The sequence below is a fragment of the Marmota flaviventris genome, chromosome 7, assembly GCF_047511675.1.
Source record: "Marmota flaviventris isolate mMarFla1 chromosome 7, mMarFla1.hap1, whole genome shotgun sequence".
NCBI classification, from domain to species: Eukaryota; Metazoa; Chordata; class Mammalia; order Rodentia; family Sciuridae; genus Marmota; species Marmota flaviventris.
This window is the reverse complement of record NC_092504.1, coordinates 20,342,991-20,356,748: the sequence shown is the minus strand read 5'-3', so window position 1 is coordinate 20,356,748 and position 13,758 is coordinate 20,342,991. Positions and strand designations below refer to the sequence as shown.

The 13,758-nt window shown below is 41.2% G+C and overlaps 1 protein-coding gene and 1 pseudogene across 4 annotated transcripts in view; both read right to left on the bottom strand.

Annotated features, from left to right (window-relative positions):
• Nucleotides 1–13,758, bottom strand: part of Rbpj (recombination signal binding protein for immunoglobulin kappa J region) — a 216,603-nt gene that overhangs the window by 88,921 nt on the left and 113,924 nt on the right. The window contains exon 1 of one of the 4 annotated variants that reach the window (XM_027938958.3): nt 11,177–11,272. The exons of 2 other annotated variants lie outside the window; for them this stretch is intronic. In XM_027938958.3, the coding sequence (XP_027794759.1) occupies nt 11,177–11,196 (20 nt within the window). In that variant the 5' untranslated portion in view covers nt 11,197–11,272. Of the gene's footprint in view, nt 1–11,176; nt 11,273–13,758 lie in introns of those variants that run through there. One more of the 4 variants, XM_071614200.1, reaches the window with a different exon arrangement.
• Nucleotides 716–1,141, bottom strand: LOC114095640 (small ribosomal subunit protein uS12-like; annotated as a pseudogene).

Below are 13,758 nucleotides of genomic sequence, written 5' to 3'. Positions count from 1 at the left end.
TGACAATATTATTTTTAAAGTTAAATAGAAGCTTGGAGTGGTGGTATGCAAACGTAGTCCCAGCTACTCAGGGGACTAAGGCAAAAGAATCAGGCCCAGGAGTTCAAGACCAGCCTGAGAAGCAAGTAGTAAGACTCCAGTCTTTAAAAAACAAACAAACAAAAAAAGTTAACTAAAAGGTAAATAATGTTACTTCAGATAATCTTTTGTGTTCAAAGACTAGTCTAATCAAATCTAACTTGCACTTCTAGAAAAAATAATTTACTTTTAAAGTAATCTAATAGAAAAGACTATAATCTTCTTTTCCTTAAAAACGTCTACCACATTTACTTATATCTGGAACTGTTTTGCCACCCAGTAATTAACTTTGAAGTGTTTGAAGTGAAAGACAAACACAAGCCCCATCAGTATAGGGTAGGGAATCAAAGGCAAAAAGCAGAAGTAAAACTGTATGGATTTAAGTTAAGTTACTAAAATACCCAACCTTCAGACTTCTGTAAAAGGAGATACCATCTCCCTCAAAATGTCCTGGATGACTCATTATATATTCAACAAAATATCAGTTACCTGATCCCCTTAATACTGTTTACTAATATTTTGATATTTTTAACATGTAATAGTGTTAGCATTTCCATTAAAAAAATTGAGGAATATACTCCCAATTCTTTTTTTCTGTAATATAAAAATTTATTACTATTGTTTTCATCAGCGAAATTTATGATCTTGACCTCCCCTTCTTGCCTTTGTGTATAGGGCCAAAAGAGAGACATGACAACCTTAAAGCAGACTCCAGGAATGTCACCAACAGCATGACCTTTTCGACCAAATCTAGCAACCAGAAATTCATCATTTTCCTCAATAAAGTTCAAGCAATCATCACTGGGTACAAAAGCTGTGATTTTCTTGCCATTCTTGATCACCTGGACCCTGAAAACAAACTTCTCGATGGCAGAATTTGGCTGTTTGGCTTCAACCCCTACTTTTTCTAGCACAATTCCCTTTGCATGGGAAGCACCTCCAAAGGGTTGGTCTTCAGGCCTGTGCCCAAATGGGCTTTCTTGTATTGTTTATCATGTCACTTCTGGTCCCTTCATTGACTATGGAGCTTCCTGGCAGTATGAAGACCTCGTAACTTGCCCATTCTGTTGATGCCGCAGGGCTGAGCGAAAGCCCAATTCTTAACAGTAATTATTCTTGCTGTAGGACTACAGTAGTTCACTTTATGTGATATTTAAATAACTTCTTAATTTCTTACGATAAACATTTCTAATTAGAAAAAAAAATCAAGATGACCATATGCAGATGAGACAATAAGTCCTTAAGAAAAATTTCCAGGGCTGGGGAGCAGCTTAGTAGTAGTATACTCAACTAGTATACTCAAGGTCCTGCATTTGATGGATGGAAGGAGGAAGGAAGAGAAGGAAAGAATGAAGCAAGAGATGAAAGAAAGAGAAAAGAAAAATGGCCATTCCTGACCAATCACAGAAAAAGAAAAGAGAAAAAAAAAAAAGAAAGAAATATCCACATGTTTAAGGCCCCTGGATTTAATCCAGGCACACAGAGAGGCAGGCAGGCAAAAGAAAAATGTCCACATCAAGACAGTTACTTCCCAGAAATAATTATGAAAAACAAAAAACAAAAAACTTTGCACCTACCATGTAAATGTATGTTTAAATTCTAATGTAATTTTAAAAATACTTAATTCATTAACTGATAATTTTCAGGAGTTACAACTAATTAACTACATATTTAAGTAAATGACATAAATAAATCCTGTGTGCAAAGTATATACATCACATTAAATACAGCAGGGAAAGACCAGGGCAAAGAAGGCTTACTTACCAATAATAATGAAGTAACCTTTGAAAGCTACAGCTATCCATTCAAGTTTTTTTTTTTAATATTATAATAGTCAATCCTCAACTCCCACTAATTCAATGCTAACCATTTAATGGCACACATTATTATAAGCTGTGAATTACAAAATAATATAACTCCTATCTTTGGAAGGCTGAAAAGGATTTAATTCATTTCCTTGACATATGTATGAGCATAGATGACAGATACAACAGATTTAATGAACTCTGTAGTCAAGGGAGTTAATATTGTCTTGATGTACACACTAGAAAAATCACTGCATGTTCATCAACAAGTTCATAAGTCCATTTTACAGTATAAAATTTCAATTTGTGGCTTCTCTTCCTTGGAGATGGCCTTTCTTTTCCTCCAGAGGCTCTGGAAACAACCAACCATAATTAATGCAAGTGGCAGAATCAAGAGGCTAGAGACACAAGAGGCAAAGACTGTCGTGAGCCAAAAGTAAAGGCACCTAGCCAGTTCCTGAGTAGGAGTAATTAAACCCGAGTGGTGAGAGGGCATGAAAGGTGAGCAGCGAGGGCAACTATGTTTCTAAAGAGGCCAGCATGACAGTTGAAAACAGAAGACAAAGATCATAAGCAGCAACAACAGGAAGAAAGTAAAGGCCGAAAGAACAAGTAACCCCAAGCCCAACATTTATGAAACAACAATGGCAGTAGCACTTTCCCAACCATGCTTGGAAGCTGAAGGATTTGCATTCTTGGTCCATGCATACTGTAGGGAAAAGGGAATACAGGAAGGGGTGAGTGCATAAACATTAAAAGGCACCAAGCAGTATAAATAGAAAAGAGTAAAAAGACCAGCATATGCCTCACCTCCTGCCCCCTGCCAAAAAACAAGGAGCTGGCTTGTAAATAATCTAACCTGCCTATGTCTATATTTAAATATTTAGAATATATAATAACGCCTTTCCTAGCTCTGAAATTTCCTGAATCTAATGGATTTAATAATCTATATAATGTGTCACACAGGATGTCATAAAGGATACTATGCTACATGTAATTCTACAACACACAGAATATAAATCGAGAGAACAAAGGGCAGGGGGATTGGGAGTACAGAATCATACTTCAGTATCAGTACAGACCACACTTGATCATCTTTCATCTAAGAAACCAATTCCTAGTCTCCTCCTTTAAAGCAATCCACAAAGTGTTATCCACAAACAATACCGCCTAAAATCCAACCACCAGGCTTCATTTCAAGCACATTCAGAAATGAAGAATTTGGTCAACTTGCAAATTTCATTGAACTTCCCTTTAGCTTCTTTCTAGAGAACATATTCAAATACAGTTACATTTTTCTATTTTTTTAAGAGTTGGAGTTTTCAATCTAGTATATGTTTCATACAACACTTCAAAAAGTATAGTCCACAAAAGGAATAAGGGTGACCATAATCCAGGGGGCAGATGTCAGTTTCTGAAGTAGGAAAAAAAAAATCTATACTGAATGTCAGCCTTACCATTTAGACTAAGTGCCACCTAGTGGTAAGTGTTATACACTACCAAATCCATTAAGGTCATGTTCATTTATCCTGCAACTAGCATCTGGCAGATGGTAATTGCTCCATAATTATGCAAGTAAAACACTGCTCCTGTCCTTTTCACTGAGAGATTAAATACAGAGACAGGTAGATAATCAGTATAGATAAATTTATAGACAGTAGAACAATGTTAGGTGTTACAGCAGAGATATGCAAAAATAAGTATCCAATATTTATTATTAACCTAAAATACAAAATACTGTTAAATAGGTTCTCTTAAACCTGTTCACCTCGCTCAGACTTTTCCATTTCTAATTATTACATCACCCAGGTTTCAATTAGTTGGAGGTTTTTCCTACCTTCCTTGCTGCATCCCTCCTCCCATTTTCTCTTTTCAATTCCACACTTCAGAAAAGGAAAGAAGAATCTACTTATTGAACACCTACTACTCCTAAACTGAGCTAATAATTTTATATCCCTTATCTTGTTTAATCCTAGCATCAATACTATAAAGTATTTTTTCCATTTTCTTAGATAAGAGGAAAAGATTTAGATTAACTGACATTCTTAATTGCCACAGACAATAATATTTGGATGACAGTACACTGATTACAAATTTCCCTATATCCCCATACCATGATGCCTCAAAAAAAGCCTTTTTTTTTTTTTTTTTTTTTGCCTTTCTATCCTAGGTCTATCTTTAAGACCATGTTTCTCTTATATAGTAGCCACAAATTTCAATCCATTTCCTACTGTTTACATCCAAGTTCACCTCATCTAAATCATCCAATGTCCTACCCCTTTCTTCTGCATCCCTGATTGATATTCAAATACTTGGCTTAGGACTCAAGGTCCTCCAAAAGACCTCCAAACACTTTCCAGTTTAATTTAAAATGCCAACTCTAACCATTTCTATGAACTCCCCCACATACACACCTGACACAATCATTCACACCTGTTTCCATCATCAACACTCTACATCTGTCACGGCACTTACAATAATTTCCCTTAAATATTAATTATCCATATACTTTCCACTAAGTCATATACCAAAGCACATATTCATCTGTACAGGGCAGGCACAAAGCAGTTTTACACCTAATAAGACTATAATATATGTTGTTATTAAAACAATATATTTATTATGTATTTTATTTATTGGATTTATTACATATTATCATACATGCGACTAAAGCATGGTCATACTCATTCCCTTGAATCTTGGGACAACCTTGGATGTTTTTGCTTACTCCAGTTGGTGTAATTAGGAACTTTGTACAGAATTATATAATATTTTTGCATGAAAAACTTTCTCACACTCAAACCAGAAATATTATTTGAAAAGGTATGCTTGCAAAATAAGGAAAGATCTTAATAGGTTTGCAGTTTTCAAAAAAAAAAAGAAACAAATACCTTTGTTTCAATGATGCAAACTAGTCTAAAATTAGTATGTTCTATAGCATATCAGGTTATACCCCAAAATAAGTTGGTCATAATAATTAAATACCCTACACACTGGTTCTATAGTTCATACGGCAATACTGAACTTCTATAATGCTTTACCACATTTATAAAAAAGTTTTATAGAATGACAAACACTTTTCCTGGTTATATAAACTTTTTATGAGAAACTACTCTTATACTTATTATTATCATCTAATTAACAGTGTACATTAGCTCTACAACCAAGTTAAGACTTCAAGAAACTTGGGGAGAGGAATTAAAAGCAACAGTCAACTTGATTTTCTAGTGCATTTCATCTCCTATCCCTCAGGTATGGCACTTTCATTGCAAGGATTTTGCAACTTAGAATGCCAAAGAAGCAACTTTCTATCTTTTTTTTTTTCCCTTGGTAAAGTTAAGATAGTGTAAATATTTCCAAGACTACCATGAACTTCACCAATCTGACTGAAAAGCTGCCATGCTTATTTCCATGCACTGTGTCAACAAAACAAACTTACACAAATATTTATACACACAGGTAATTACTATAACTTACACTACTGCCGATATATGCCCCTCCCCCATGCCCTTAAGTAAGTTTGATATGTTGGAGAAGTGCACTGGGATATCATTTCAGCCCCTGAAGCAGAAGCAGGCCTAATGAGGCATAAGCAACACCATGATGCTGTGCCAGGCCTAAGAGGCCTCCAGAACTGTGGTCATGGTAAGTGTCTGAGAGATGGTAGCAGCTGGGCATTCAACATTCCTACATTTTTATGGCTGTCCAAGCAGAGAAAAGAGCAGTAAGAAGTAGACCCCAAAAAGTTGGGGGTGACTCAATGACAACATCTGTGGTAAAGCAGTAATTTACCAAATATGTCTGTTTAAAATGCCAAAGCACATATTTCCAAGGTTGTGGTCCTCTGTACTAAATACACTGCTGCTTTTCTAAAACATGACCCACAAACCACAGGCTGCAGTATAAAAAGTCCATCTTGAACCCTGCCCATGAAAGGGTACCAGAAGAAACTGTTATGATAATTAAGATATCTGTATAAAGTGCTTTATGATTTATAAATCACACCTACCACACTGTTTTATTTGACCTTTCTAATTATAACTGCACATACTTTACCTGACATAATAGTCACAATGTGCCTGGTACATAAATGCAATCTGTCCACACAACCTGAGTCTTCCTCTAGATCATAAATTTCTTAAGTGATTTTATGACATGGATCCCCAAAAATGCTGTCTGTAGTGCCCTAAGGTTTATGCATCTAGAAGTACTTAAAACACTTTTTTAAACATGAAATCTTTTGAGAAATATTTGACAGTCAACCACATAAAAAGCAAAATGTGAAAGTTAAGCTTGCCTGTTTTGTAGATACAATAAAATGTAGCATTCTAATAAAATTTTGCCTGGCACAGTGGTACACGTCTGTAATCCCAACTGCTGGGGAGGCTAAGGCAGGAGGATAGAGAGTTCAAAACCAGCCTTAGCAAAAGCAAGGTACTAAGCAACCCAAGTGAGACCCTGTCTCTAAATAAAAAATACAAAATAGTGATGGGTATGTAGCTTAGTGGTCGAGTGCCCCTGAGTTCAATTCCTGGTAATCCCCCCACCAAAAAAAAGTACTTTTCCCCAAGAGCTTTACTATAACTTTCTCAGGTGCAATGACACTATCTATGGCTGAAAATTATACCTCCAGGTATTTCAGGAATTGTTCCTTTACATAATCAAAATCAAATACAAAACACCTACAAGTAGATATATCTCAAATTCTGCCTATATAATCATATTTTCTTTGAAGTCCTATCATGTGCTGGCACTCTTCTAAGAATACATAAATGATTAAGAAAAAAAATGGTATATGCCACCAAGTAATGAACAGCATTTGAATATGATAATTACAATTTAATAAGACATTTCCAAAAGAATTACACCAGTCCTTTAATAACACACAGCAGGAACACCATACCTAGTCTCTTAGATCTGTATAGAATATCCTGACCTTACTCTTGAATAATAACCTAGTAAAGACCAGTACTTTTGATAAACCCTTATGCATTAAAGTTCTGGGCCTATATAGAGAACTCCAAATTCTTAAATACAGTGAATATGAAGAAAGAGAAAAAGGCAAACAATTTAGCTGGAGAAGATGTTAACAAAATACATTCCGAGGAACCTATAAACCATGCCAGCAAACATTTTTATATGCACTTACTATGTACCAAGAATTTTACTAAATGTTTTCATGCATTATCTAATTTAATCTTCATAACAACTCTTTAAGTTAGGAATAATTATCCTGCAAGTGATGAAAGAGGTAAGGATAGGATAATTTGACAATGCTATAGAGGTTTGAAGAGGCAGAGACAAATGAAATCTGAGCAGATTAAATCCTAAATATAAGCTCAAAACTCTCCACTCTGTTGCCTCTTTTAAATGAAGGCTGCTAGGGGGAGCCATTGAAAGGTTTTTAAACTAAAGAGTGGAGTGATCAGATTTGTTCTACAGAAACACTGTTCTGCAGCCATGTGTAAGATGGAAAATGGGTGTGGATCTAGAAGCAGAAAGAGGCTGTCTATACATCTGCTATAATCCAGGTGAGATATGACAAGAGCATAAACTATGGTAGTGGAGTAAAGGTTTAATGGGACATGAAACCAAAATCCTGGCCTGGGGAACTAGATGACAACCAATCCAATATCACCACCAGAAATACAGAAGCAATAGGCTTCATTCCTTCAGTAAATATCTACAGTGTCCTCCAAACACCACTTTCCTATAACAAAGTATCAAGTCTGAAATTATAGTTCTGGTGACTAGAAAATATTGTTGAGAACAAATGACAAAGCATTATAATACTAAGACACATGCAAATTTGTCATTACTATTAACAGGCGAAAACATTTCATGCTATCTTTTAAAAATATTACTACAGGCAGAAAAAAAAAATCAACAGAAGACATCCCATAATTTTATAATGTATTATTACATTTGAGTTTGACAGATCTTTAGTCTCTTACAAAACACAACGACCACTCTGTAATTTGTTTTGCTTGTCCACACTCTCCCTTAAGTTGGGGGAGGGGGCAGGGTATCTGTTTCATTACCCAAACTAAAATACATATTTGGGCTTTTTTTTTTTTAATCCCACTATCATTGCTGTAACTTGCCAAGAATTTAGTTCATAACCTCCTACTTGACTTCCTATAAAATATGACCTACTTCACATTAGCTTATTTCAGTAACAATTCGTAGACGTTAACCACACCTTTCATCCAAGGATGCGCTCTATAAATCTTAAGGCACAGCAATCCTGTGCAGATGTGGCAAGTTATTACAATCCCCATTTTACTACAGAGTTAGGAAACTGGCCCAGGGGAAGTAAAATAACTTGGAAATAATCACAAAGCCAGATGCCAAAAATAACAACTTTTAGTCAATCCATGAGAAAATACTGCCCCTAGTTGAAATAACATGAAATTTAGTATTAGGAGGAAGCAAAATGCAAAATAATGCTTTAAAGCCAAGTCTTAAGTCTTATTTCTAAAAATGACTGAACACCAGAATTAAGATCTATAAGAACTTTCAAACAAAGTCATCTTTTCTGAATGCTTTACTCATCCAAGGTTCCAAAGAAAGATTACTTAATCAATTACATCTGCCAAGAGTGGCTTCCCCCCACAAAAAACAATTTATCTTACCCATTTAAAAGACATTAGTAGACATCTGTTGGTAACACGAAGTAACTTTTTAACAAACTTTTAAAAATCTAATGCCTAGAAACATATATTAGAACAGATCCGAACATACTGCAAGTGAGCCTGATATTATCTTCTAAAAATATACTCCTTGCAGTCCCGTTGTAATATTCACAGATAATAATTCAAAGTTTTGATAGTCAATATTTGAAATGAAAGTTTCCCAAACATAACTTATCCTATATATTCCCATATATGTTGCTGTTTGACATAAATTAAAGGCACTGTTTTATTTGGTTATGACATAAAATTCTTAACAGTGTTTAGGAACTACACAACTCAAACTGTAAAAGTGACTTTATGATAACTATGTAATCATTCTTAGATGCACAAATCAGAGCAAAATACTTTCTATTATTACATAGTATTTACACTTTATTTACAGTCAGAACCAGTATGCTCATGATTTTACCTTCAAAAGATTACATACTAAGAACAAGAAGGGAGACAATAGTTATTGACAAAAATAATTCATGAACTGAGATTGCAAATTCTCACAAACACCTCAGGTATCAATCATGAAAGTATGGTTTTCCTTCAATCAGAATTCAACCTATTAATTCTAATCACTGTCTTAATAAACAACAACAACAACAAAAAAGCTTTCCACTGTGCCAGGATTCCTTTTAGCAGATCTTGCATATCCTCTATCAGGTCCACTTTGTGTGGAACCTCAGTGCATAAATCAAATGACATTCCAAAAGATTTTACCAGTAATGTATCTTCTAAAAGTAGTGATCAACTAGTAGAAAAAAATAATAATCCTGGTAAACCTAATACTTTTTATTCCTAGCACAAGAATAATTCAGGCCACTTATTTACAATACACCACATCCCCACAGATATAACCCCAAGCTTTTAACATTATTGTAACAAGAGCTGAGAACAACTTAATACTCCTTTAACATCAGGAATTGCCTTTAAGATAACCTCACTTAAAGCTATTACTTCTATGTCTTTTGAGTACATGTGATTAATATATTCCACAAAGATCCTAAAAGCAGTATTCATCAACCAGAAACTGCACTCTTGTATTCATCAACCAGAAACTGCACTCTTCGGCGTTTAATCCCAATGATGGGACAGAAGATGCAAAAAGCACAAATTGTAAACACTAACTGCAAATTACAACGATTGTAAAATGTGAACTCTCATGATTAAGAAAAAGCAAATCATTTTTATCAAGTTTCCAAGCAGGACAACTCGCTTTATGAAGCAGGAGTTACTGGCAAAATAAACTGTACAACTAGATTCTGGAAAATGCTCAAATTGTCCACCCCAACATTCACAAGGTTTTAATACTGAAATTCGCTCAATTCCTATTTACATACCAAATGAATATCCATCATGGATATCTGAAACTATTCTCAAACATCGGTAGGATAGGGGCGGGGTGGGGGTGGGGGTGGGGGGCAGAGAGCCACCTTTCGCCTACTTCTATTCGTTCTGCAATACCCGGCCACCCAGCAGCAGGTAACCCAAATGCAAAGCTACGACAGCTGCCCTTGGCCAACGCCACCAGAAACACCAAGGGGCAGAGAGGCGGGGGGATAACCATCAAGAGACTAGATCTTTTTCAGGGCTACTGTTTCCAAGCACAACCACGAACCCAAAGAGATGGCAATGAAAACTGGAGTCCCCTTAAAAGCAGTATTAACCCCCCCCCCGGAGGGGGGTACACATAATCCCGAGAGAAAGGGGTGCAGAGGAGAGGAGGGGGCGGAGGAGGAAACTAAGTATCCCCAAGCATCCTTCAGATTCACAAAACAACAAGCCCTAGAGTCTGTCCGCACTTCCAAGCACCAGATGGAGTCCCCGGGGCTGAGACAGTTCAGCAGACAAACACGGTGGGCAGCGGATAAATCACACGAAGATGGGAGGGTAAGGGGGGTACTGGGAAAATAAGCCACTATATGAGGGAGACAAAGCCTCTGGGGGTGATCCAGGGCCAAAGAGAAAGGTGAGAGGGGAGACACACGAGAAAGACAAAGAAAGAAAAATAAAAACAGGAATCTGGTGCCTGGGCTGTGGCAGGTCACTGGGCCACCAAGAAGAGAGGAACACAACAAAGGGGCACGGGAGGAAGGACAGCGGAGGGAAAGAGATGGAGAAGGGATGCGGGGCGCGGCGGGGCGGACAAAGCGCCCAAGGCAGCGAAACAAAGGGCCGGGGGTAGAGAGTCGCGGGGGGACAGCGCGGAAAGACAAAGCGCCCAGGGCCCGGGGCACCGGAGGGGCGAGGAGGCGACGACCGCCGCGAGGAACAAAGCTGCGCGGGGCCCCGAGGCAGGGCCCGCGGGCGGCGGTGCGGGAGGCGCGCGGCGGGCACGGCGCCCGCGGGCCCCGCGCGCCCGGCGGCACTCACGCCCGCACCCCCCGGCCTCGCCGCCGCCGCCGCCCGCCCTCACGCGCCGGAGCCCGAGCCACGGCGGCGCAGAGCGGGCAGCGCACAGCCACACGCCGCCGCGCTCGGCACACGCGTCGCCACCCCCGCGGCCCCCGGCGTCCAGGCGCGCCGCGGCACTCTAACCCGCCGCCCTCCACGGGCTGCCAGACGCCTGCAACTTTCCCGGTTCCCAGCGCTCGGTTCCCCCAGACTTACCCTGTCACAACAGGCGCCATCTTCCACAAACTCTCGCCAAAACTCCAACCCTCGCGAGATTCCCCCTGACGCCTTCCCAGGTCCCTCTCCCCCGCCCCTTCCCTCTTTCCTCACTCCTTGATTCCACCCAGCCCCCGCGCTCCTTTTCCCCTAGCAGCCGCCGCGAAGAGCCAGACGCCTCGCGCCGCCCGCGGAGTAGGGGATCCTGCTCTCTGCCTTCCTTGGAAACCTACCCAAGCGATGGAGCATGCGCAGGCGGCTCCTCCGCAGGCGAGCCCTCCGTGTGGTCCATGGGGAGCGCTCCGGTTATCCGGGTTTTGGGACGCGCCCTCAGGGACGTACGTGGAGACTGAGGAAAACCGGAGGGGATTACTACGGGGACAGGGAATGGAAGGGTCAGGAGGCGGGGCCGAGGGGTAGGGAGGAGGGGTCCTGGGAAAATGTGCCGCGTTTCACAGGCCTAGATGAAACACCTCCTCAAGTGGGTGTTTTCCTTGTGGCTTCCCGCTCACTCTAGATTCCCAGCCCTTTTCATTCATTCAGACGTTCGTTGGACATCTCCTTTATACTAATCTCAGCGATAGATGCAGGAGCTATATGACTGGGGCTCAGAAGAGTGACATACCAGGAACTACCTTCATTCATTCGACCCCCATGCAACTGGGGAGACGGGCATGATTACATAGTGGTCCGACCCTTCCAGAGCTCTGTAGATGGGAAACTTTTGCAATTGAGCTCTGTCGCCTTAGCTCCTTCTTCTTGGGTGCAAAATGTCAGCCGGAGGCCTCTGGCAAAAGTACCCCTAACGTCCACCTCAGAGACACACACCAGATTGCTGAGTAGTTATTTCCAGAAGTGAAACCTGAGCTGGAATTGAAAGCCACGCTCTGTCACCCTTGAATCAGACCTGCTTAAAGCTCCTGATGAACGGAGCAGAGAGATGAGCTGTCTGCAGTGGGAGCCTCTCTAGGAGCACATCGGAGCCTCCAGCTGCCTGTGAGCCCAGGAGTTTATGGAGATGCACAGAAGACGGATGCTCCCGTGGGCCTCACGCAGCCGAGGACACTGCATGCAACCCGAAACTTTCTTCAGGCGGCCTAAGTCCGAAAGCCCCAGCAAAGGAGGCCGGCTAGGCATTTAATGGCAAGGTGCAGGGCCGGAACCCCGCCCCTTATCCCCCCCTACCTGCAGCACCTGGTTTCCCCCTCCCTCGCCCTTTTCTTTCCTAGAGATTCCCAGATTCAGCACGGCCTCCAACAGGGAGCCCCAAAACCCGGAGAACTGGAATCCGCCGCCTGAAACCTGCTGAAGGCGCTGCAGGATTGGCGCGGCACGCGCAAACGACATTGCGCATGTGCCTAATGCGGGCAGTCCAGTCTCACGCTACACCGCCTTCCTACCGCCTTCCACTACTCCGCTCAGACACAACATAGGCCGTGGGAAATTTTCTAAGCCTCGCGAGAACGTGCCCCCCTGTTGCCTATGCATTCGCGTCAAATCTCGCGGAGCCCAGGCTGGACAGGTGTCTTAAGCAGCTCCAGGCGCTGTTCGTGCCGCGCGTGCCCGGGCGGCGGGCGCTGCCGGGGTGGGAAGGGAGCGGCTTGCTGCGGAGGCGGGGCGAGTGGGCGCGTGGCCCGGAGCAAGGGGCGGAGGACCGAGGCCCGAGGTCTAGCGCACAAACACACACACTCCCTGGGAGGCTTGATGGAAAAAAATGGGTGGGGGGGAGCCTGGAGATTAGGAACTTCCCCTGAAGCGGAGAGTGAGAGGTTATGTTCTAGGGCTGCAGGAGCCCCAGCCCAGACTCCCGGGAGGTTTCCTGTCGCCCTCCACGAGCCTGGTACTTTCCTGAAACGTGTTAGACGTCGCGCCCCCAGCCTCCAGGAGCTGACAGACAGCCCCCAAGTGTTGGGTTTGAGTCATGCCTCTGAGTCACCTAGTCTGGCCACCACTTCACTTGCTTTAAAACAAGTTCGTATTCCTTTAGCAAATGTTCTTCTTTAGCAGTGGATGGTTTTCTGATCTTCCTGCTGGCCATGGTATAAATTGGGCGGGGGGGGGGGGGGGGGGAGTAAAGCTGATCCAGCACTCTCACTTTGTTGCCTGGTATAAAAAGGACACTAATTTTTTCTTTCTTTCTTTCCTTCAGTTTCTTCCTAGCCTTATAAAGTAATCACTATGTTCTTTTTTTGTCCCACTAATGTGGCTTAAAGTAATGGTTTTGCTTCCTTCCTCTTTCCATGCTTTTGTGTAGTGGTTGTAATAAACAGCCCCGTTTTAGGGATCATCTTATTAAGTTATTTAGTGACTATCGTTTTAAGTGCATCCCTTCTTTTTGGATAATGTCTAATGAGTTCCCGATTACATTCTCCAGTCAGCTGCTTTTCAGATTGACCTGCTGTGGTTTCCAACCAGCCTAGCCTGGCATTGTACACGAACTAGTGCTTTGCTGATATCAGGGATCTGCAAATATAGAATTGAATTCAATTTTTATATTGGAACACTGAATCCTCTAATAGAGGCCCAAGTTCTGCTGATTATATAGTGGCAGGGAAATCAAATTTTTTAGTTGTTTTCAAGGT